At 40.0% G+C, this 24843-nt stretch overlaps 1 protein-coding gene across 28 annotated transcripts in view; it reads left to right on the forward strand.

The window, feature by feature from the left end:
• Trpm3 (transient receptor potential cation channel subfamily M member 3) overlaps positions 1–24843 on the forward strand; it is an 805264-nt gene that overhangs the window by 665380 nt on the left and 115041 nt on the right. For all 28 annotated transcript variants that reach the window (XM_026781590.1, XM_026781580.1, XM_026781582.1 and 25 more), the window contains one exon: positions 11708–11780. In XM_026781590.1, coding sequence (XP_026637391.1) covers positions 11708–11780 — 73 coding nt within the window. The remainder of the gene's footprint in view (positions 1–11707; positions 11781–24843) is intronic.

Below are 24843 nucleotides of genomic sequence, written 5' to 3' on the forward strand. Positions count from 1 at the left end.
GGGAGAAAAGGAAGCACCCGGGTGTGCAGGCGTATTACCTTTATGGGAGAGGAGGGGAGAAAAGGAAGCACCCGGGTGTGCAGGCGTATTACCTTCATAGGATGAAAACTACATCTCTGGCCTCTTAACTACATTTCCTGGTGAGGGAACTTCTAGTATTTTGAAATTAAGGTAGGATTTAAAAGGTAAAAAGGGAATCTAAGATTAGAGTACAACGTGTACCCATCTTTCTGCAGCTCCGTTCATTAACTGCCGAGTTGTTGTCTTTAGGGTCCCTTGGGGTAACACAGAGCCGAACAATGGTGTAGACAGGACTCATTCTATAAGACAATCCTCCAACAAAATCAACCTAAGTCAAATTATGAATCAAAGGTCAAATGATGAAAATAAATTAACAAGCTCGTGGTGTAACAACACATCCTTTTTCAAAGTTAAAAAAAAACGTACTTATATAATATGCAAATTTATACACAAAAGCTTTATAGGACATGCTGGAGTTGTATTAATGTCATCCGATTTCTGTCTCTGCAGCACTTTTTATTCAACTAGCTCAGTGCAAAATGTGAGGCTCATTCAAAAATATTCCATAAACAGTTAAGCCAGTATCCCTAGGTCCCACAAGCACAGGCTCAACCAGATGCCGACCAAAAATATTTAAAAGGAACTGTATTTGTGATGAACATGTACACACATTTCTCCTCATCGTTCACTGAATAATAAAACAACCAAATGAAGCCGGGTGGTGGTGGCGCACGCCTTTAATCCCAGCACTCGGGAGGCAGAGACAGGCGGATCTCTGTGAGTTCGAGACCAGCCTGGTCTACAAAGCTAGTTCCAGGACAGGCTCCAAAGCCACAGAGAAACCCTGTCTCGAAAAACCAAAAAAAAATAAAAATAAAAATAAAAAAATAAAAAAAATAAAAATAAAACAACCAAATGGCTATTCACAAGCATTTACAATGCAGTAGGTATTCATTTAGAGTTGACATAGCCTGTATGGGAGGTTATTCATAGTCTAGATGTCAAAATTCTGTTAAATCAAGGGGCCCTGTGCATCCTCTGAGTGTGATGCCCATGGGAGGTACTGGGGTCAGTCCCCATGGATACTAAAGGATGTTTATGGGTCATATGGAACTTGGGACAAATAATTGAATCTGATATTAATATTTTAATTTTAAATTTGCATTTCTGTCTCCAATGCTGTTTTGCTTTCTCATCTGAAATTATACATGAATTTCCTCTTGTTTCTTTCCTTCTTACATATTAATATGCATGTCCCTTGCTAGAGTCAATAACATTGACAAAGTGACAGTTTTAACAATTGCATCCAAAAGTTCATTAAAACAGCTGGGAAATAAGGAAGAAGTTTCAGATTCCCAGCATTCTGTTCCTGAAGGTTCATCATTCTCTCCCCCTCCCCCCCACATCAAGTCCCTTCTGATAAGGCCAGAAAGAAACCTAAAGTCATTGTGTGCTTAGAAGCCTTTAATTGCCAACTGAGATTCCTGTTTTCCCTGTCAATAGACTTTTATTATTCCATATCTTAATGTGCATGTATTTTGCATTCTTATTCAATTGTTTCAAGTTATTTTAAATACTAGTGATTCTAGGGGAAATGCTATAATAAGCCTGTGGACTTTAAAAGGCCCCGGGACTGGGGATGTCGCTCAGTGGTAAACCACTCTTCCAGCAAGTGCAAGGCCCTCAGTTTGATCCCCAGCGCTGTAAAAAAAAAAAATTAAAAATAAAATAAAAAGCACAGCATTGTGATGACTGAATTCTTGGATCTAATCCTTCCTTTCTTCTGAAGCCTCTACAGAATTTAGTGGTAATCCAAACAGGGGACACACCAGACATGTATCTGCTGTTTAGTTTTGAGACAGTGTTTTGTTCTGTAGCGCAGGTTGGCCTAGAACTCATGGCAACCTTCACACCTCAACTTCCTGATACTGGGATTCTGGCATGAGCCACCATTTCCAGGTCGATATTTTTCTTCTGTGGAAATTGTCCTGCGGCCTTTTAGTGTCCTTGAGTCTACGGGTTAATGTTATTATAGGTGGACTTTTTGGAACTGCAAGAATTTCCTTTGTTGATCATCTATGTGTAGTTATAGCATTTCTGTAAACTTCTCAGACATGCTCCAAACCATTTGTCAAGCTCAGATGTCATCTCCCAAACAGCGAGCAGCAGGGTACGAGCGTGGAACGTTCCTTTCTATTTCTGATCGATTGAGCCAGAATGTCCTTGCAGCTTATGCCTGGTTTTCAGTGTAATATCACAGTTATTTTCATTTTCAAAAGCTCTACTCAATAGCCATGCCTGCGTTCACAGATTCGATGCCCACTGTGATGGAAATATGTCACAAATTAAGCTGATAAATGGGTACTTTGAAAGTGAGTCGGTTTAATTTCCCCAGTATATTCTTCCATACCTTCTTCCTGTCTGACCCAAGACTTACTGAGTTTTAAAATGGAATGCCCATGATTAATTCAGGGCATGCCCTCTATTCTATTTTGTTGTTTTCATGGTGAGAAAAGACTCATTTATTTCCAAGAAAAAATGAATTAGGTTGCTCCCTAAGTCATTTTAAGTTTCTGCTGCATTTCCCTGGAGTATATCTTTACTTTGAGTTTTTTTTTCCTGTATGGAGTGTAGTTTAGTATACATGGAAGCAAGGATTCTGACACCTTGGTGAATCATATTTTGGAGTATGTTATGCTTCTGTAGCCCCCAAATTTTCTTATGTATATGAAATCCCAGTAAATAATGCTTTTAAGCTACACCCTACCCTCCTTCATATAAGACTTGTTCAATCTCGCAACAACACAGTATCGGGCAGACTCTTGTGCTGATATTGATTCTTGGCACTCGGGGAATATATCCTACTTCTTTTTAAATGTTTTATTTTCTTTAAATCTTTTAAACACAGCCGTTTGGAGGTAGTTCATCCACTGAACAATGTTTACTGAGCTGGGACTGGGAATCCTTTCTGCGAGCTAATCTCTCCTTTATACAAAGTGTGCTTACAGGAGTCATAAAGGTGGAAGGCAGAGTCTCAGAAAGCCTTAGAGGATGATAGGAGCTTAAAGAAAGTGTGTAAATTTCTTAAAATGGCTCGTGTGGAGAGGAAGACCCATGGTTAGTTCATCAAGTAAAGGGAGGAAATTCAGCTAAGAATCTTCTGAATGGACAAAAGCTGAGAAACAAAAAAAAATCAGGGTCTCGAAAAAGAAATACGTTGCTCCACACAGCGGGCTGGATGTCTGGTATGTGGACATGGGTTGTGGCTGTGACAGGGAGAAATGGCAGCAAGAGGCACAACGATAAGTGCACAATCAGCAACAGGTGGAGTTAAAAAAACAGCAGGGAGCACATACCAGCAATCTTTGAATGCCCTGCTAGGAATTTCTCTGCCTTATATAGGGACGGAAGCCACTAAAAAGGTTAATACAGATGTTTGTATGACTAGCCTAATGGGAAAGAATATAAGAGACAGGACCGTGGTGTGGAGGTCCTTCTGTCTATGTGTTGCTTTCATTGGTTAGTGAATAAGAAACTGCTTTGGCCTATAACAAGGCAGAACTTAGTTAGGCAGGGGAAACTAAATTGAATGCTGGGAAAACGAAGGCAGAGATTAGAGAGAAGCATGTAGCCCCACCAGAGACAGACACCGGAACTTTATCAGGTAAGCCACAGCCTAGTGGTGATACACAGATTAATGGAAATGGGTTAAATTAAGATATAAGAGTTAGCCAGAATTATGCTTAAGCTATTGGCCAAACAGTACTGCAATAATATGGTTTCTGTATGGTTAATTTTGGGGCTGAGCAGCCCAGAACAAACAAGCTGCCACTCACAACAGAACCAGAATCACCACAAAACTGAAGCTGTTACAGGCTGAACAAGGCTGTGAGAACAGACACAGAGAGAAAGGGGTCGAGAGGAGGCAGAAGCAATGCTGTACAGAACATTACACAACATGGTAGCTGTTGTGTTATGAGCAGCCGGGCTGCGTCCCCAGCACCCGGCCACCCACATGGCTAGCTTTACCCGAAATAATTACACGGAAACTGTATTCTTTTAAACACTGCTTGACCCATTAGTTTCAGTTTCTTATTGGCTAGCTCTTACATATTAATCTAACCCATTTCTATTAATCTTTGTAGCCCACGAGCTGGCTTATCAGGAAAGATCTTAACCTGCGTCTGTCTGGAGTGGGAGAACCATGGCGACTCCCTGACTCCGCTTCTTTCTCCCAGCATTCCGTTCTGTTTACTCCGCCTACCTAAGGGTTGGCCTATCAAATGGGCCTAGGCAGTTTCTTTATTAATAAGAAATCACTCCCACATCAGGTAGCGCATACCACACCTGCTCCCTCATTTCCCCTTCTCAGGATGACAACGTGAGAGAGCATGGATCTTATCTGCCCACTTTGGTACTGCGCCCTCCACACTCAGCAGACTGGGCAGAGAGGCTCAGGAAAGCAGCTCAGTAAACAAGCACGGTGACCAAATTTCTGACTTTTATAAGGGGACACAAAATAAAAATAAAGACAGTGAAGCTGGTTGGCAGTCAGGTGGAAGGAGTAGAAGATAAGGGAAGGCTGTGAATTTTAAACTCCACTTCCCTTCCTTATGAAAGCCATAATTTTATCTAAGCTCGGGTACTTTGTCAAGAAGGAAGCTGAATTTGGGGAAAACTTTTTTTTAATGAAATGGTTTTCCCGTTTATTCTTTCATATCTGGAAAACTGAGTTAATCTTCCTGTATCCCATAATGTAACTTTGCTAATATACAAGCCATGTCAGAGAAGTGTTAGAGTTAGAGCTAGCATTCACATTGAAAATCTCACTTTAAAAAAAAAAATCAGCCTTTACTAAACTATCTATAAAACAATTAGGTTATCATTCTATTTAGTTTACATTTTTATTATGCTATGTTTATGATATTTGATCAAATGAGACACATGGATATCTCCTTTTCTGCCCCTCAAATGACAAAAAGAGACAAAATGAATTCTCAAAATATTTTTTTTCTTCTATACTTAAAATGTAGTAGAGAGAAAAGGATACTATGGGAAGGAACAAAAATTTTTCCCATAATTTCCTAATTGAAAATAAGAAACTAGGCTGGGCATGGTGGCGCAAGCCTTTAATCCCAATATTTGGGAGGCAGAAGCAGAAACTAGAGTTTCAAACTACAGGACAAAAAGTGCATATTGTAAACTTAAATGTTCTTTTCAGACATCCTGAGAATCAGAATCTGCGAAGGAAAGAGTGAAGGCACCATAGACAGCAGAGAGAAGCAGGTGAAGGAGCTCTCCTTCAGAGCAGCAGGGCCAAGCTTTCTCCTACAGATGCATACCCCTCCCCATGTGCACATGGGTACTCACTGCAGAATGTTTACAATGACAGACAATGGAAGCCTGCCTTGTCATAGCGGCTAAATACACTACAGCACACATAGATAGTGAACATCAGGCCAATGACAAATCCACGACGCCCACCTCTGCAGCTGAGAGCCCTGCTCTTTGGAACAAACTGCCTCACGGAAAGGAAAGGATAGAACAGCCTAGAAAGCTGTCAACCCTGGAAGTGGTAGAAGGCGGCTCTATGCAGCTAATTTTCACGACATTTTCATTTCAAAGTTTAGCAGTTTTAGAATAGTGATAGCAGTATAAGATCTCAGGTCAGTTAGAGGAGCTTATAATATAATACTTGTCTTTGGCGTCCCCAGCTCTCATTGGAGCTCCTTTGGTTCTCCTGAAGGCTCCCTTGCTCACAGCGTCAGCCCAGGTCCTTGTGTTTTTCAACAGCAGCATTCCAGGATGGCACATGGACAAGAAGGCAACCATGCCCGCACTTCAGTTTTCAAAAATAAAAATCCCACAAAGCCTTTGCATGCCAACACCATCTCAAGCTCCCTGATAACAACACCAGGCACCTCTACAAGCACCCCTATAAATCCCTTAGGAACTCCCCACTCGTTGCCCCCCATCCACATCTGTTGCTATGAAAGCCCGATAATCTTACATTTTAGAGTAAATTTAACATGTGTGTCGGGAGGATTTCCATCTGAAATGTGATCTCTAATTGTGCAGTGAGGTTTAGGCATTGGAGAGTTGAACAGGTCAGGTGTGCAAAGAAGCCCATTTCATATTGCAATTGTCTTGATCTTTTAAATAATGGGCTCAAATACGACCCTGAATTCCTTCTTCTTGCCATAAGTTAAATGCTTTTGGCATATCTTTCAGGCCATCCAGCCCTGAAGAAAAGAGTTAACTTAAACAATTAGTCAAATTACCACTTCTAACCTCAGGTTACCTCTCCAGCATCTCTTCTTGAGTTCAGAACAAGATACCGGTGCTTCTCATCTCCCACCTGGAATCTATGAGGTCATCAATAATGCTAGGTACAATATCCCCATGGCTATGCAGAAGGAGATGCCCTATGAAAACCTAAGTCAGCACACACCTCCACCTGGAAGCCCCTACCAGAGACCCAGCTGTGAACACAACTCAAGTACACTACATAGCTGGGTTTTGTTTGGTCATTTTTCTTATCTTTTATTTCAAATGCCTATGAAGGTGTGTTAGTCTTTTATCTCTGTGATAAACACCTGAGGGGGGAATTAAACGGGAGAATTACTTTATCTCTTTGTATCAGTCCATGGGTGGCTGGCTCTACTATTGTGAGCCAAAGAGAGAACACCATGGCGGTGTTGTGGTAGAATCTGATCACCTCTTGGCAGTCAGGGAGCAAAGAGAGTGACCATAGAACAGGACAGCCCCCAAGATGTATTCCCCAGTGACCTACTTCCTCCAACTAGGCCCCATCCACCGATGTTCCTAAAACACCACAGAATAATTCCAGAGAACCAAGCCTTCAACACATGAGCCTATAGAAGAACATCTCCAACTCAGACCAAAACAGAAGGCTGTTCCGTTCACATCCTCCGTCTCGTAGCCATCCCAGACTCTGACCTCCACATATGAGCTGGAACAGAAGAGGCAGCTCAGCTGGTAATACTGTGTTCTTCCCTCCTTCACATACTACTGTCTAGATGGGATGGGGGTAAGGACAGGCGCTACTCAACTTCAGAGTTCTAACTTTTGTGTGACCTTAGCCAAGCTACTTTGTCTCTGACCAAACAAGCAGAAGATGTCTGGGGCAAACAGTAATGTGACAATCTATGGATCCATCTATTCTCTCCAAGGCAGTGACAAAACATGGACGATTTGCTAGGAGATCCTATACGGTTTATTTCCTATCTAAGTGGAAATAGGCAAACATTATCATCCCACCTTATAAACAGAGGAAACTGCTGTGTACAGAAGGGTGCGATGGTAACTTACCGTGAACATTCAGAACATTTGGGTGACTAGCATAGCCTTCTCTTCATGGAAATTCATTGTCTCCTTATTCACTAAACGCTCTTCAGAATATTTCCTCTCTCCCAGAATGTGCACGATATACCCAAAGTCACATGGAGGATCTGAATGCTAAAGAGTTCATATGCCAGGTGTCTGTCCTCTGTCCATGTGAAACTGTGTGACACACATTCCTAGTGCCAAATCCACAGTCAGCTGTACTCCATCAGCACTGAAATGGGCTTTCATCATTTGCTTTGTGCAAGGCTATCTTCTGACTTATTAAATGACTCTATGATCAGCTTTGAATAACTATTTAGGGGTTATAGGCATAATAACAAAGTCTTAATAATTTCCCCCTCTAATCTAAATAGTCATAGCAATGATTTGTTGATTGTATATTTTATATGTTCACCTTTATGTAGATGCACACATTTATTTTATTACCTAAAATGAGGAGTTGAAGATCATATATTTGAAAATAAATATCACTTTTCCTGACACAAAGAAAATGTTCCCCCCAAACAGGGATTTTTCTAACTGGGAAGAGGGCTGTTATGGTACACCCAGACTGCTGAAACAGAATGCTATAGCCCAGGATTCTAATACATAATGTAGAGCTCTACATTATGTATTAGAGCTCTGAGTGCATAAAGGCCAGAAGCAAGGGGTCACAGATGTAAAGGGCTCTTTCTGGCTCCTAAGTGGCTCCTCTGGCTGTGTCTTCACATAGCAAAAGGAATGAGGCCATTCTCTATGGGCTCTCTCATAATGATACTAATTTATAGCCCTCATTAATCAAGACCTTGCACCCCCTTAATTGCCCTACATCCTATAACCATCACCCTGGCCTTAAGTTTCAACATAAGGATTTAGATAAGACAATCAATAAAACCATGGATGGGACACATGAACGGTTGTTATATAGCACATTCAGATAAAAATAAAGTCTAACTGAAGTGCCAAGCTCCATAAAGAGGACATATCATATTTTAGTAGACTCCAGGCACGAAAGTCGAAGAAAGTTACTTAATCAAAGCATATAATAGTTAGAATCAGTAGCTCTAAAATAACTATCTTTAGCACATGATTGGGCAGTCATGTTGGAGATATTTTATGGGTGTAGTTTCTGATACTACCATGAGACAGTATTTATGAATGTATATGTATATACATTTACAAAATGCAATAACAATTAGTGAAAAATGAGCCAGGAGTTTTGGAGAACAAGGAAGGGTATCTGGGAGGGTTTGGAGGAAAGAAATAGAAGGGAAAACGTTGTGTGGAGGCTGCTAGTGTGTTCCCAGCCGCCCTCTGCTTGTTCATTTCCTGGCCACCCAGACTCTTGAAATAATCACACAGAATCAATATTATTTAAATCACTGTTTGGCCAACCACAAGCTCTTACATCTAGAATTAACCCATCTCCATTATTTTATATTTTACCACAAGGCTCATTGCCTACTGGCAAGGTTTCAGCATGTCTGTCTCTGGTCCATGGCTTCTCCCTGACTCCGCCTGCTTCCTCCCAGCATTCAGTTCAGTTTTCTCTACCTACCTCTATTCCCTGTGCAGGCCCAAGACAGTTTCTTTATTCACAGCAATAAATACCAATTGTATTCACAGCATACATAGGGGAATCCCACATCAGGTGAAATCTTATAATTAAAATACAATCTCAAAAATAAAAATTTTAAATGTGTCATATTTTAAAAACTGTTTTAAAAGAACATGTAACCTAAAAAATAATACATTAATTATATGATCTGTACTTTTATTTGGTATTTGGAAATGAATCTAAGAGTTCCATTACATGATAAAAAAATCTTTACAAATTATATTCTCCTGTATTTTATAACAATTTTATACATTTTTACATATTGAATCCATTTGGAATTTTATCTGTGTGATTTGGGAGGTAGAAAAGGAATTCAGATTTTTAAGTGGAAAGGTACAGTTGTCCTCACATCACTTATTGCTCAGGGTGGTGATTCATATCCACAATCCTAGGTATCAGGGGAGCTGAGGCCGTAGATTGTAACTTTGAGATCAGCGACATAGCGCGACCCTTCTATTAATGGAAACAGAGGAGGGTGAGAAAGGGGATGGGAAGGAGAGAAAAGAGAAGAGAAGGGAGAAAACAAGCATCTTCTCCCCGCTGACTTCCAATGACCCTTTGTCTGGTTTCAAATGCTCACATACGTGTAGGCATATCTCTGGGTTGTATTCTATTTCATGATTTACTCATTGTTTCCAATGCCAACAACATATTCTTTTAAATTCTTTGATTTGGTAACTAATTCTATGACAATTGTGTGTGGTTGTGACTATTTGAGTCCTAGAATCAGTCTGTCAAAGGCACAGAAACACCCTTGGGGTTTTACTGAAATTTCAACTGACTATAAACTCACTTAGTAAACAACGGCTTATTTTTGAATTGTGCTTTCTGATTGGTTAGCTAAGGGCATGGATCATCAGCAACCTTCCCTGCCCTTCAGCCAAGTTTATACTTTCCCATTATGATCTTTACTAACTCTTCATGGAATTGGCAAGAAGATTCCTGAAAATAGATTAAGCCTTGCTCTGTTACAAAAATCCTTCTCTAAGTTTTTCATGCAAATTTTTGCTCCAAAACCGTTCTTTAGCTCATCCCGGCTAGAAACCAATACTTAGCCGCGGCTTGTCTTTGCCTTTTAAGCTGGGAAACTTGCTCTGTGTAGTCAGCATTCTACAAGGGAAAATGAAAGCTTCTCAGGGCACACAGTAGAAACAAATCCGGTGCTGCCCATCACTGTGGATGCCAGTGTTTCCTGTACGCCCATAAAAGATTCCCACCCAAAACATACACCTGGGCCTTTGGTGAGCGTAGAGGACGCATACAAATAACATTTCTTGGGGCTTTCGTTTAATGTCAGCAAAGTTGTTTAAGATTATGAGGGGAATTCGTCAGTGTCATAAAAGTAGAGATTATCCCCAATTGCTAGATTGTGGTTGCAGTAACAATTGTTAGTAAAAACATCTCCTCTGGAATGAGTCTCCCAGCTCCCTCTTTCTCCTGTCAACAGTCAAGTCTCAGAGAAGAATTAATTCCTCGCTGATGCTTCTTCCCTCTCCTTCCTGTTATTCTTCCCCAGAGACCGCGTTTCTCTCCTATATTACCACGGAAAAGATGTTACTTTACTGCCTTCTGTCCATTCCTACCATCTGGATATACTGCTAGATTATTCTAAAAGATATGCACTCATTGAGAGGGCTAAACAGTGACGCACATCCCAGTGTCAAAACCCTTGAATGTTGTCTTAGTTGAGGTTTTCATTGCTATGATAAAAATACCATGGCCAAAAGCAACTTGGTGAGGAAAGAGTTTGTTTCAGCTTAAAACCCCTAGATCATGCTCCATCACTGAGGAAAGTGAGGGCAGGAATTCAAACAGGTACATGAAGGCAGGAACTGAAGCAAAGATCACAGAGGAATTCTGACTTGCTCCTCCTGGCTTGCTCCTCGACCTAGTTTCTTCTTCATTTCTATTATTTTGTTTTACATATATGGGTGTTTTATTTTGCACATATGGGTATTTCTGTGCACCATATGCATGCTTGGTGCCTGCAGAGGCCAGAGATGTTGTCAGATCCCAGAACTGGAGTTACAGATGGTACTGCCATGTGGGTCCTGGGAGTTGATACGGGACCCTCTGGAAAAGCAGCCAGAGTTTTTAACTGTTGACCCATCTCTCCATCTCCAGAAGCCTACTTCATTGTATACCCAGGACTATCTGCCCAGGAGTGTACTGTGCCCTTCCACATTAATTGTTAATCAAGAAAATTTCCTACAAACTCGTCTATAGGACAATCCTACAGAGGCACTTTCTCAGTGAAGAATCCTTTTTCCCGGAGACGTCTAGGCTGTGTCAAGTTGACAAAAACCAACCAACACAGATGACTATTGTTAAGGAATAAGTGTAGAGGTGGTTACAGTGCACATTTGTGCACATGCAGTGGGCCATTTTCTATAGAACATAGTGGCCAGCTATCTTTAAACACAGTTCTTCACTTATGGTCTGTGTTACAATTTACATATATTGCAAATCCTGAAGCCCTGCTTGATAACCACTATCCATACAGTAATGTAAGATGGTCCCCACTTGGAGACTATTGACACATCTCCCTCTTAATGAATGGGAGAGCCCATTCCTCTGATCCTCATTATGTACGCTTGCCCTAAAGTTAAGAACCTACTTCAGGGATAGTAAAACTGTCACTGCTCAGAAGTGGTTTCATTGATTTGATTTCTCTCTGGAGGACAAATGTGTTGTTAACCATCTCCTTGTCTCAAATTGCAGATCACAGTATTTCGAATGGGATCAGAAGGCCACCAGGACATTGATTTAGCTATCCTGACAGCATTACTCAAAGGTAAGAGTTCCTCTATCCACATAAGACAAAAAGTAATTTAAATGGATTAACATAGACACCTTAAGCCTCCTACTAATGGACTTAACCCCAAATGATTTACGTCACATCTAATTACTGACAGCCCATTGACCCATTGTGTAAGACAGTGAGTGCTACCACTATTGAAGCCTTTTAATGCTGACATATGTTGCGTGTGACTTGATTTTGTAAGTTTTAAATAGAATGTTACTCATGTCCATTTAAATTTAAATAAAAATTTAATCATAAAAATGTAAATGAAAAATGTTAACAGAATATGTAAAATGCTAAGTTATCTAAAGTTATTTAATAATTATTATTACTTTACTTTCAAAGCTATCTAAATCGAAATGAGAATAGATGTATATATTAAAATTAAAAATCAAATATCATTCAGAAGATAGAGAAATGAAAACATAGACAATACTCCTTGTTATAACTGAGCATTAGACAGAACTTTAACTTCCCTGTTGAACATAGTAAGCACAAGCATGCTTGAATCGTTGGATTTTAATTTATAGGGTGGATATTTGCCCTACTCTCTAGACTCAGTCCTTCAAAGATATCTCACTACCTGCCCTTACCCTTGGAGCCGTAGCCAAGTACAGGCAATTTCCTCCAGGTTCTATAGATGAAGCCTCCTCTTTAGTATACCTTCGTGAGCAAGCTACACTTGGCAAAACTTTTAATAAATTAGTATAAACAGAAGGAAGTTAGGCCTGTTCAGATCTAAAATTCAGACCGGAAGTATATGGAAGACAAACTATAAATGTTTCTAAGTGTGGTTGTCAGTCACAGACATCTGTGTTCTTACTTAGCGCTATTAACGCATCTGCAGCGGCCCTTATCACCCGCTCGTCGTTGCGTGCCCATGACCTCCATAGACTATAAACTCAATGAGAGCAGAAAAGCTATCCTATTCACCTTCTCATCATGGAATTTAATCCCCAATTCATGCCGCCTCCAGTTTTTGTTGGATGAAGAAGTGATCCAGTGATAGAATCGGCGTCCTATATTTCAGAGTTAAAAGGGCAGTTACTTCATGCGCTGTTTCTAGAATATTACTCTTCTTTCACTACCGCTATTTTCTTGAAAACTTATTATGTGGCAGTAGCTGTGCCAAGCTCCTTACAACTACGGTAAACATTAATCACAGCAACAGCTATGTGATGCAGGAACTAATTGAATCTCCCTTTGCCAGCGGAGTAAGAAAAGCTACACAAGGTGAAGTAACCTCCTTCGCACTGCAAACTCATGATTATGCCTGAATTTAGGACCAACATATCTGACTTCTCCCTGGACCTCATGAGGCCCTTAGACAAACGTGATTATCAGGCTTCCCTGCTCATTCCCTGAGTGTCTATATGCGTTCACTAGACTCCTGATCACATATCAGGAAATTCTCATTCCCTCCTAGTGTGTGGTGTATCCTAGGTTAGACATTTCTGTAAGATGTTTCATTTCAACTACAAATATAAATGCTGGGAAAGAGAATAAGGGCCTGAGGCAGGCATGAGTAGGTTGAGCCACAAGATACACTCTGGGCTTTATGCTGTCTCTATCGGAAGCAAAGGTGAAACTTCTTTGCAAGAAAAGTCTGATGTTTTCTATTCTCATATAAAGATAAAGAAGAAAGTAATAACATCAATAAGCAATATTTGTTGAAGACTCACTGTGTGCCCAACACTGTGAAGAACATTTATTGCATTCCTTCATTGATTCTGCGAATAGCCTACCGGTTCATCATGAGCCTTACTTATACATAAGGAACCTGAGGTACAGAGCTGGTGAGAGTGTGCTCACAAGGAGCTGGCTAGTCAATGGTTCAGTCCAAAACTGAGAGCTCATACATACAGCCAAGATATCCCCCACTCCATTGACTTCAGCAAATGCTATGAACAAATTTCATAGCAAATGGGAAGGGGAATCTAAGTCTCAGAAAGAAAACACAGTGACTGTGACTGTTCAATGAAAATACTTTTCTTCAACAATCTGTGAAACTAGAAATTAGGCGTCATATTCAGGTCAGCCCTACAATGTATTTGGCATATTGTAGAATACTTTCTAGTTTTCTAGCTTTTTAGTGTGCTACTTTACAAAATGAAATACAGTTTGTGTCATAGTCAAAGAGTTATACATATTGCTCTTGGAAATTTGAAATGTATCTCAGATAAACTTAACGTGGACAATATGCAATGAAATTGAATATTTTCTCTTTTAATCTACTTTCCCAGATGCTGATTGTACCTACTAAATTGATTTCATGGGTCATAAACCTACAGCTTAAAAAAATACTGCAATAGGAGATGAAAGAAAATTTTGATTGCTCTAAGAAATTAATGTTTCTAATCACTATAATGAACACTGTTTATGCAGCCGTTATGCTGAGGGAATTTGTGTCATTAAATGATTATAGTGTGTCAACTCTATTTTGCAAGGACTCCTGAATGCCCCCCGACACTGACCTACCTGATTTGGAAAGGGAATCGGGCACAGTTTTGGATGACTTCTTTGATGATCAAGCATATATACGTAATTACATCCATTTTAGATTCTTAAGTTTATTATGTTCCTCCTGTGTGTTTAGCCAAGACAAGTAACAGGCTTAATACTTAATTTTCACAATTATATTTAATTTTCAATTATGTAATGCACAGGGGTTGTTTGTAGAGTCCAATTTTTATTCTAAGACATTTCTGAGAAAACCAGTAGTTAGACTGGAGGAGAGCCAGGAAGCAAACCGTTGCTTCATAAGGCCACTGGGGGAAAAGGCAAGGCAGATGGGAAACCAGGTGGCCATGGGGAAAATAAGTCTTTGCTTCCCTTGTTTTTGAGCTGTTTAATTTTCTCATATTTGAATTTATATTAGTGAATTTTCAGTCTTCTGATGCGTGCTTTTAAGCATTGCAATGGTAAGCAATAAAGTAAATGATAAAGGTGAATTTCCCCACACCTTAGACAGATGTCTTTCCTATGGAGCATTTTCAAATGAATGCAGTAAAGAAAGAAAGGGTACAAAGGAATGATGCTCCAGAAAGCCAGGAAATCCGGGGTGGCTTCAGATAGTAATGTGGGTACTTTTGACAAGAAGTGACATCACATTGCCCTTTACATGGAAAGTGAGGGTTCCTACCAAGGGCTGTGTGCCCTCCCCTCACCCACTCTTCCCTCCCCACCACTTCCATGTGGAGAAAACATTTATGCAGCAGATCCAGCTGTGTCGCAACGCTTCAGGTGCCAAATAAGCCGTTTTAATAAAAGAGCAAAGAATCAGCATGTATTTACCTAATATAAAAAGTATCTTAAGTATAAACTGAAACTTGCTTTATTTAACTGTAATCAGTGAACTATCTATACAATTAGAAATTATCTAAGTACCAGAAATACAATTTAAATCAGCTAAAGCAGAAATGGATGGATGGATTTGTAGATTCACCTGGCCAGACACTCTAAGGACAGGCACAGTTCAGACAAAATGAGAGCTAGGACTCAACTGACGTCATCAAAGTAGCCCTCTAGCCAGGAGCCGTTAGCCTGTACCTGGGTCACCAAAGAAACCTCATCAGGCTAACACCCAAGCAGCTCAGAAAATGCCAGTCAGAAAGATCCATCTTTCCTGGTAACCACAGCGGAGAGGTTCCAAGAAGAATGGGGACTTGCTTAATTCTGTAAGTGTCCATCTCTTGAATCAGTCACTGTCACAGAAATTCTGGACCTGTGAAATGGGACATAGGGCAGCTTATCCACGGCCAGAGTTATTACCTTTATCTCGGGAGGGTGGAGGACACATAGGAAGGTCAGAAGCCAGATCTCTCCCACCATGTCGGTCCCAGAGCTTGAGTTCAGGTCAGCAGGCTTGGCAGCAAGCGCCTCTCCTTGCTGAGCCATCTTGCCAACCCCCATGGAACAGAACAACCCATGGAACAGAAGTTCTGTAGACAGAAAGGGGAAAAGAAAGGAAGTCCGAAAAGAGTTTGAGAACTGCAAATCTCCACACATTGTTTTAAAAGAAGTACTGAGGGTCAAAATGTATCAAACTTCATCAAATGCAAATATCGAAAGTCCACATCCTAGAATAAACGCACTATGATTGCATTCTTCGTTCAGTGCCAATGCGTGGTGTGCTCCAAAATACAATGTTTCATTTATCAGACACAACCATGAACAAGGTCAAATGAATACTAGCCAGGCAGGGTTCAAGGATTAAACATCTTCGCAAAGCTCATAGCTGATATACCTAACTGTGCCACTGATTACTTAGTTACTATTATCATTACTACAGCCTTCAGTTTTAATAGTCTCTACTTGGTCATTTCTAATATTTTTGAAGAAAATGATGTGCTTACCATCTTTCCCCCCAAAGACCAAAGTTTATTACTTGGGGGGGGGAACGATCCTATATAAGTCTTACTTACTCCTCCCACTCCTCCCACTTCTATCCCCACTACCATCCCTTCCATATGACACTACAGGGAAGCCATAGTCAAAGGGTGTGACACCTTCAAGCAGCAAGACTTATGACCACATTCAAACACCGCTTTTTCTTGACTAGAAAATTGTTTGACTTCACTGAACATCAGTTTCCTCCTCTCTGAGTCTGAGATAATAATGGGCAATTCTTTTGCTGTCGTGGTAAGCATCTTAACTGATAATGACACTAAAGCCCGTAGTGTAGTACCAGGAGAGATCTCTCTAAAACACGGTGGTCTGGCTGAAGATGAAGATGATGATGGCAAACTAGACAAAAGGGCCGTATCTGTTCACATATTCCGTGTACAGGGGGACCCAATTCCCACCACATAGTAGGTTGGTAATATGTGTTTGCTGGCCTCGTGGCTCCTTTCTTGTGTGGGCTGGTGCAAAGGACACCTGAGGAGGCTGCTCTGGGTGCTCTCTGAGGCTGACTCCCTGCTTTCCTTCATGATTCACATTTACCACATAGTTGTTTCCATTCGAAAGCAGGCTTTAAAAATTCCTAGGCTACTGAGACACCCTCCATGTTCAAAACCCATCAAAGCTATGACATACTAAATATGAAAGGCTGCATAAATGTTAAAGTGTTCATTTAAGGTGAAATACAGAAAACATCTAGTATACAGATAAGGGTTCTGAATGCAGCATAAATGAATGAAACCTAGAAAATGATGAAGCACACACTATTTTGCTTTCAAATAAAAGTGTAGTTATGGTCAGGCAGTGATGTCACACGCCTTTAATCTCAGCACTCAGGAGGCATAGGCAGATGAATCTCTGTGATTTCAAGGCCAGCCTGGTCTACACAACAATTGCCAGGACAGGCTCCAAAGCTACACAGAGAAACCCTGTCTCAAAAACAAACAAAAACAAACAAAAAATTAACTTATGGCAAGTTTATTCCCATGTAAAACTGAGCAGATCTCAGAGCAGTAACAGGGCCTAAGGTAGACAGTAAGTTCAGACAATACTGTCTGTATCCACCAGAGAATGCAATAAAAGAATTCAAATACTTTAATCCATTTCATTTGAAGTGCACAGGTTACTCTCCTGGAGTGCACAGTTGCCTGTCTGGCACAACAGAATTAAATGCGATGAGCACCCATTTCAGGCCATAAAACCCTCAATCTAAGTCTTTGTATTCTACTACCCATAGCAATAATAATAATACAATTAGCATATAACAATCACAACTAATACATAAGTGACCACATTTCTGATTATTAACTAACTTCATCTTCACAAGATGACTACAGGTAAAGGACCACTAGGGACACAGGGAAACAGAAAAAAAAACTGATCTTTTGATCAAGGTCTCACAGCTAGAAGTTGGTAGATTCTGAATGATGGAGAAAGGTCATCATTCCTTGGCCCTGATAGGTTAAAATTTAGATAGGCGGGGTAAACAGAACAGAATGCTGGGAGGAAGAGGAAGTGAGCTCAGACGTCATGTAGCTCTCTCCAGGGCAGACACGATGCAGCCAGCCACCAGGTCAGACATGCTGAATCTTTCCCAGTAAGACTGGTGCTACACAGATTACTAAATATGGGTTAGGCAAGATTGTGATAATTAGCCATTAAGAGGCTAGAACTAATGGGCCAAGCAGTGTTTAAAAGAATATAATTTGTGTGTTGTTATTTCGGGTATAAAGCTAGCCGGTGGCGGGGAGCTGGGTGGCAGGAATGCCAGCCCGCAGCTCCTTCAACAGAATGGCGCCCAACATGGGGCATAAGCTAGTCAGGAGGCAGGGTGCTAGGGACGCAGCCCCGCCACTCCTATTACAACATCTGAACACAAGCCTAGATTCCCTGAGTCATTCACACTTCCTCTACGTACTAAGATCTATGTCCAGAACCAGATATTAAACAGTGCCCCAAATTCATGTGTTTTTTAGGTTAGTCAATGACTACTACAGTTTTGTTTTTTTTTGTTTTTTGTTTTTTTTTTTTTGGTACATGACAAAACCTGGAGAGACTGACAAATGTAGCAGCTGAACCAAGGGTTTACCATGGCTTGCTAATAAACACATGCAGAATAAGACGGTGAGGTTTTAATTAAAAGCATTAGGTCAGAAGCATTAGGTTTATGTTTCCTGTACTGATCATTCTCTCTAAGGATGGAAGCTGAACACCTCAGATTATTTTGTAGAAATGTTAGGATCACGTGACTATGACCAATGAGACGAGACTAGGACTGAGGTATGCGATTTCTATACCTGGAAGATGAGAACAGATGGAGGGAAAAACAAAAAACAGCAGACCGGAAAAGAAAACGGAATTCTAAGCTAGCATCAAGCTGATTTACACTTGGTGGTGCCCAAAAGTCCCAGAATTTGGGACAATCAGAAATTCAAAAGGAAAGCTTTGGGAGGAAAAATAGGAAAGAATTTGTTAAGTCTTTTTTAAGATGCAGTCAGAATGCCATGTCTTCCCCCACGCTGAAAAACCCTCTCCAACTGAAAATAAAAGACTTATTCTCTGAAGAAGCCAAAACAGATTTTCTGGTATGGAGGACCAGATGCTAAAAGCAGGCTGGGATACAGTTCTGAAAGGAGGCTGGGGACTGGGAGACTAAATAAGCAAATGCATATTGGATGCTGAGACCCTGGGCTCTTGAGACAAGGAGACTGGAGATTGTCATAACAAACCTGAGAGGAATCAATGGCTCACTTTGTTATGTGCAACTTTAGTGAGAACACATCACATGTGGCCGTTGTGTTGCATGGCACCCAAAGGAAGAGACAGAATGAGTAAAAGAGAATAAAAGAGAGAAAACCAATGCATTAATTCCACAAAACATCCCTGAGGCATAGGCTTCTATAGTACCTTGGTGGTAATAGCAGAAATTTTATTCACATAGCTGTAAAAACAAATGCCATTTGACATATCGCAAATAATCAGCCCAAGAGTAAGAATTTTTATTTTATTCTCAGTCTCTCATCCACTATGTTTCTCTACTTTGCCTATTGTGCATACATCAGGAACACTTTTCCACAGTTTTCTGCAAACAAACAGGGGGCTGGTAAAGGATTGGCTCCTTGTACTGCAGAAAGGGCACAACAAAGAGAACACATTCATTTAAACAGATGTTTAAAAAAAAGAAACACAGAGAGCTTTACAATATCATTAATCATAAACCATATAAGTCCATTCATCCTTTCTACTTGTATATATTGTTGGGAACCTAAGCACATAAGAGCAATGTTGGCTTGTAGAAACTCTTAGCCCATCTATCACCAAACAGACTGAGTACACATTTAAAGTCCTGACTTTGTGAGGTTGTTCTATGACTTTGGGTCCACAAAAGACTAATTCCTAGCTCTAAAGTCAAAAGCAGAAACACTTCTTCACAGTGAGTAGAGTTTCCCCTGGAAAACAACAGAGCCCAATTCATAAGGGGACAATCAACACTTAATGCCCACCTCTTGGTATCTCTAGCCCCAGGAAGGAGTAAATGAAGGGGCTCAGGCGATGGAGAAGCCCAGATCTCTCGGGAAAGCCAATAGTGAGAGAAGGGGTCTGAAGTTCTTGAAGAACTGTCACCCAGCCATGACCAGTGAACACAGCCTGACTGGTCACCAGGACAGATTAAGCAGTTCCATTGGCTGCTTGCAACCAGGGGCCACCATAGAACATCAATCCTACATATCCTCTTGGACCATACAGCCTTGAGGATGTTACCAGAGAAGTCTTCCTAACAGGGGTGGCTGTGGCTCATATGGAGAATTCCCAGTGTTCACGAGCTAAACAACCCAGATAAATGCACCTCTAAAATTACATTCTTAAAAACAATATCATTTTAAAGTCTGAACATAGTGCCTCCATCTGCATTCAAACTCTCGCACGGTAACAGCTTTACCTCCTCTGGTGTTTATCTTAACCTTGGCAAATTTCAGCTCACTCAGGAAAGAAGCTGAGAAGAAAACCAAATGGTAGATTTGATTGACACCTCATATTCTGTCAGAGAATCACTCCTAATATAAGTTGGCAGTTCTAACATGCATAAGCCCTAGGAAACTTAAGGACCATCTGGACTTAATACTCAGAATTTCTCTTCGTCTTGTAGTATCATTTTGTGGAGAGTCTATGGCAGCCAGTCGTTCACGCTGACCACAGAAAACCCTGTAATGATGGTCTAACTGGGAATGCTCTACATGCAAAAGCATCACCAATTGGCTGGCATATTTATTAAATTAGGATTATTAATTTGATAATAGTTATTAACAAGAGTATATATATAAAACACTAAAAATTCTTTACATAGTGCTTTCTTAGAATACTTTATTATTTGACAATTTCATATATTAATTTATCTTTATCATATCCAACATAAACTCCCCATTACCCTCCCAGATCTCCCCAACATTTCCCGCTCCTAACTTCAGGTCCTCACAACCAGAACACTGAAGGAAAAAAAACCCTTCCCTCTACAGTAAGTACTCGTCACCTGCTCTTCAGCTGGGAAGAGAACCTCTAAAGTCCTTCTCCTAACCACGCTTGGAAATTGGCAGGATTAATTTTATGCAACGGCTGTGCAGGAAACCGCAGCTGCTTGAGCTAATGGGAGCAATGAGACACTTGCCTTCCCTGGTAACTGCACCCGTGTGCTGTCCCACCACTAGGGGGCGGGGATTTCTTTCCCCACGTCCTCACCAGTGTTTGCTGACATTTGTTCACAGGATGACACACCAATTCTAAGCATTCGCGAAGGAGTTGAACTTTGTATTTCCTTTGTGGATAATGATGCTGAGCACTTTTAAAATGTTAGACAATTGTATCTTTCCCTTTGATAACTCTCTGTTCAGTTCTGTGGTCCGTTTTTTAAAGTGTTTCTTTGATACCCATTTTCTGAAGTTCTTTGTATATTCTAGAAACTGGTCTTCTATCAAATACACAGCTGGCAGAGATATTTCTCCCATTCTGTAAGGTGATTTTTTTTACATGAACTACAGTTTCTTTTTATATATAGAAACCTTTAATCTCATGAAATCTCACTTGTCAATTACTGGTGAATCCATTCAAACCTTGGCTTTTTCAGTAGGAAAATTTTTAATTACTTCCTGAATTTGCGAATTTGTTTTGTTTTTTCCGAGACAGGGTTTCTCTGTGTAACAGTCCTGGCTGTTCTGGAACTTGCTTTGTAGACCAGGCTGGCTTTAAACTCAGAGATCCACCTGCCTCTGCCTCCCAAGAGCTAAAATTAAATGTGTGTGCCACCACTCCTGGCTACTCCTTCAATCTTATCTGTTTGTTATGGATCTGTTTACATTGTTTATCTGAGGGCTAAAGAGATTACTCAGTGCTTAAGCAAATTTGCTGCTTTTGCAGAGACCCTGCATTAGGTCCCCAGTACTTATGGGATGTCGCACAGCCATATATAAATCCTGCTCTGAGGGATTCAACACTCTCTTCTGGCTTCCATCAGCTTTGCCAGATGTGATTCACAGATACATACAAGCAAAATACTCACACACATAAAAAAATAGATAAGCAAAATCTTTATATATTATCTCATTTTGGTTTAATGTTAGTAGGTCATATATATTCAGAAATCCATCAGTTTCTTTTAAATTCTCCACTTCAGTAGAATGTGTTATTTAGATTTTCTGAATTTTATTAATATCTATTGTAATTGTAATCTATTGTTCCCTTTTCACCTCTAATTATATTTATTTGCACTTTTGTCTAGGATTTGTCCGTTTTATTTATCTTTTCAGAGAAACAGCTCTTTGTTTAATTCTCTGTATTGTCTATATTTACTATCTTGTTTCTATTTCATTGATTTCTGCTTTGATTTTAAGGATTTCTTTTCATCTACTAATCTGAGTTTTCTAGGGATCAAAGGTGTATCGTTAAGTTATTTATTTGAGATCTTTCTGACTTCTTAATGTAGGCACTTAGAGCTATAAATTTCACTCCATACTGCTTTCATTGTATGTATCCCATATGTTTTGATATGTTGTATTTTTATTCTCATTTGATTCTAAAAATTCTTTTATTTCCTTCCTGATTTATTCAAGGACCCATTCATCACTCAGTAGTATTCTCTGATCTATGAATTCATATGTGTTCTAGGATTTCTTTTGCTATTCATTTGTAGTCTTTTTCTGTTGTGATCAGGTAGAATAAAAGGAATTATTTCAGCTTTTCTATATTTGTTGAGACTTGCTCTGTACCCTGGTATATGACCTATTCTAGAGAATGTTCCGTGGGCTGCTCAGAAGAACATATACTCTGTGACATTTGAAGGGGATATTCCGTAGAGTCTCTTTGATCTACGGTGTCATATAATTCACATGTTTGCTGTTTAATTTTTGTCAGGAAGATCTGTTAATTGATCAGAGTAAGATATTGAAGTGTCCACTGCACTGTACTAGATTTAATCTGTGATTTACATCTATTAGTATGCATCTATTAGTATTACATGATTGGGCACACCTGTGTTCAGTGCATATACGTTTAAATAGGAATGTTCTTTTAATGGATCTGTCCATTAATTGCTATGAAGTACCCCTCCTTATCTTTTCTTTCCATTTTTGAATTAAAAAACTTCGGCCAGGTGGTGGTGGCACACACCTTTAATCCCAGCATCGGGGAGGCAGAGGTTGGTGAAACTTTGTTTGAGGTCAGCTTGGTCTACAGAGAGAGTTCCAGGACAGTCAAGGCTGTTACACAGAGAAACCCTGTCTAGAAAAAAAAAAATAAAAGTTGTTTTTTCAAGTTTTAGAGTAGTTCTACCTGCTTGCTTCCTATGTCTGTTTACTTGGAACACCTTTTCCATCTTTTCATGCTACGATAGTGTCTAGCACGAATACAAAAACCAGAGACAGATGTTGGGGTTCAAACTGAAGATCAGAAAAGCAAAGCAGCCAGCCTCTAGCTCTTATCAAACCAAAATGGGCAATCCTGCCTCCTCAGACTGAGACTGTGTCTGAGACCTGTCTCCTCCCATCTTATATTTCTCTCTAGGGCTGGAATTAAAAGTGTGGACCACCTCTGCCTGGCCTCTATTTCTAACTAGTGTGGCTGCTTTGCACTCTGATCCTCCAGCAATTTTTGTTTATTAAAACACAAATAATATACCACTATAGTAATGTCTGACTTTGGTGGTAAGATATGTTTCTTGGGGGAAGAAAATAGATGGTTCCAGACTTTTTTTGTCCTGGCTGGAATAATCCTTTGACAAATCATCATTTTCCATTTATGAGCCCATTTAATCTGCAAAACCATCTTTTAAGACAGATATTATTTATGTGGTTTTTACATGTAAAGAACTAAGTCCCAAGGAACTAAATCACTTCCCAAGCACTGTGGATGATAAATCAGCTCAGTGCTCATTCTCCTTGAGCCAAAGAAGTTACAGCCCATAAGCACAATTGCTACTCACCTGCTATGTCAGAAAACAAAACTGAAGTAAGAAGTACCCGTCTGTCTGGGAGCTCAGTTCTCTAAGAGTCCAGACCTATATCAACGATGGTCTGATTCTTGAGGCATCTCCACATATAAGGCAAGGCTTTCTATGTCTCAAAGTCTTCAGAGCTGTTTAAAACAGTATCAAAAATTTGCATAATTAGAGATTATAAGGTATAAACAAAGTATTTTAAAAGTTCAAATGTAAAGGGCCGCTGAGCTCAGGAAAAGCATATCTGAAGTGTTTGAAGTGTAGGGTTGCTGTTCAGAATGCCGGTAGAAGGCTGCACACAAACCCAAGCCTATTCGATATAAGTAGCCTGAAGAATTCGAAAGTGAAAATGTGATGGCTCTTTTTCAGAACAGTTTCAACTTAAGGAAAATGCACAATTTAATAACCTTATTAAGACAGAAAATTAAACAGCATATAATATAACAAAACTCAAGGAAGGTTTATTTTGCCTACCCAGGTATAAATCATTTTACCTAATCAATACCCTCTTAAGCATACTTGACCTATATCTTATTTATATCTTTATGCAAATTCCTATCTGGGGAGAAGGGTAAATACTTTATAAAGAATCATTTTAGGAAATAAACATTACCTAAATTGCTAGTTTGTGTGTACTCGTCTTCACTGCATGACAATTTAAACCAGGAGCTGTATTTATGATGGCTGGGGGGGGGATGGCAATCAAGATGGAATTATTGAAATGAATAGGGCTGGTAGGGATAGGTGGAAACCATTTAGAACCAGTGTTTGCTGTTCCAAAGGAAATGAATGCTGGGTTTATTTGAAGCCCCTAGAAAGTGTCACAGTGTATAAAATGATCCTTCAAAGGATTCTATCCAAACAAGAAACTTTCTAATAAAACCCAAAGGACTAAAAAGAAATACATATGTAAATATTTAGGGGGTTCCCTCCATTGAAAGTTCACCCTATTTCCCTGGTGTCTACCATAAAGGCTGGCAGAAAACTAGAGCTCAAAAATTTTTTTAACGAATTAAACCAGTTAGAAATCCAGGTCTTATTCCTGAAGGCTCCTCTGTTCCACATCCCAAGTGCACAGGCAGGAAAATGAAGTAAGAATTTCCTTAGGAAGCTAACATGGTGACACTGGCTGTAACCCTATACTTAGGAGATAGAGGCAGGAGACTCTCG

The sequence above is a fragment of the Microtus ochrogaster genome, chromosome 8 (genome assembly GCF_000317375.1).
Source record: "Microtus ochrogaster isolate Prairie Vole_2 chromosome 8, MicOch1.0, whole genome shotgun sequence".
Lineage (NCBI taxonomy): Eukaryota > Metazoa > Chordata > Mammalia > Rodentia > Cricetidae > Microtus > Microtus ochrogaster.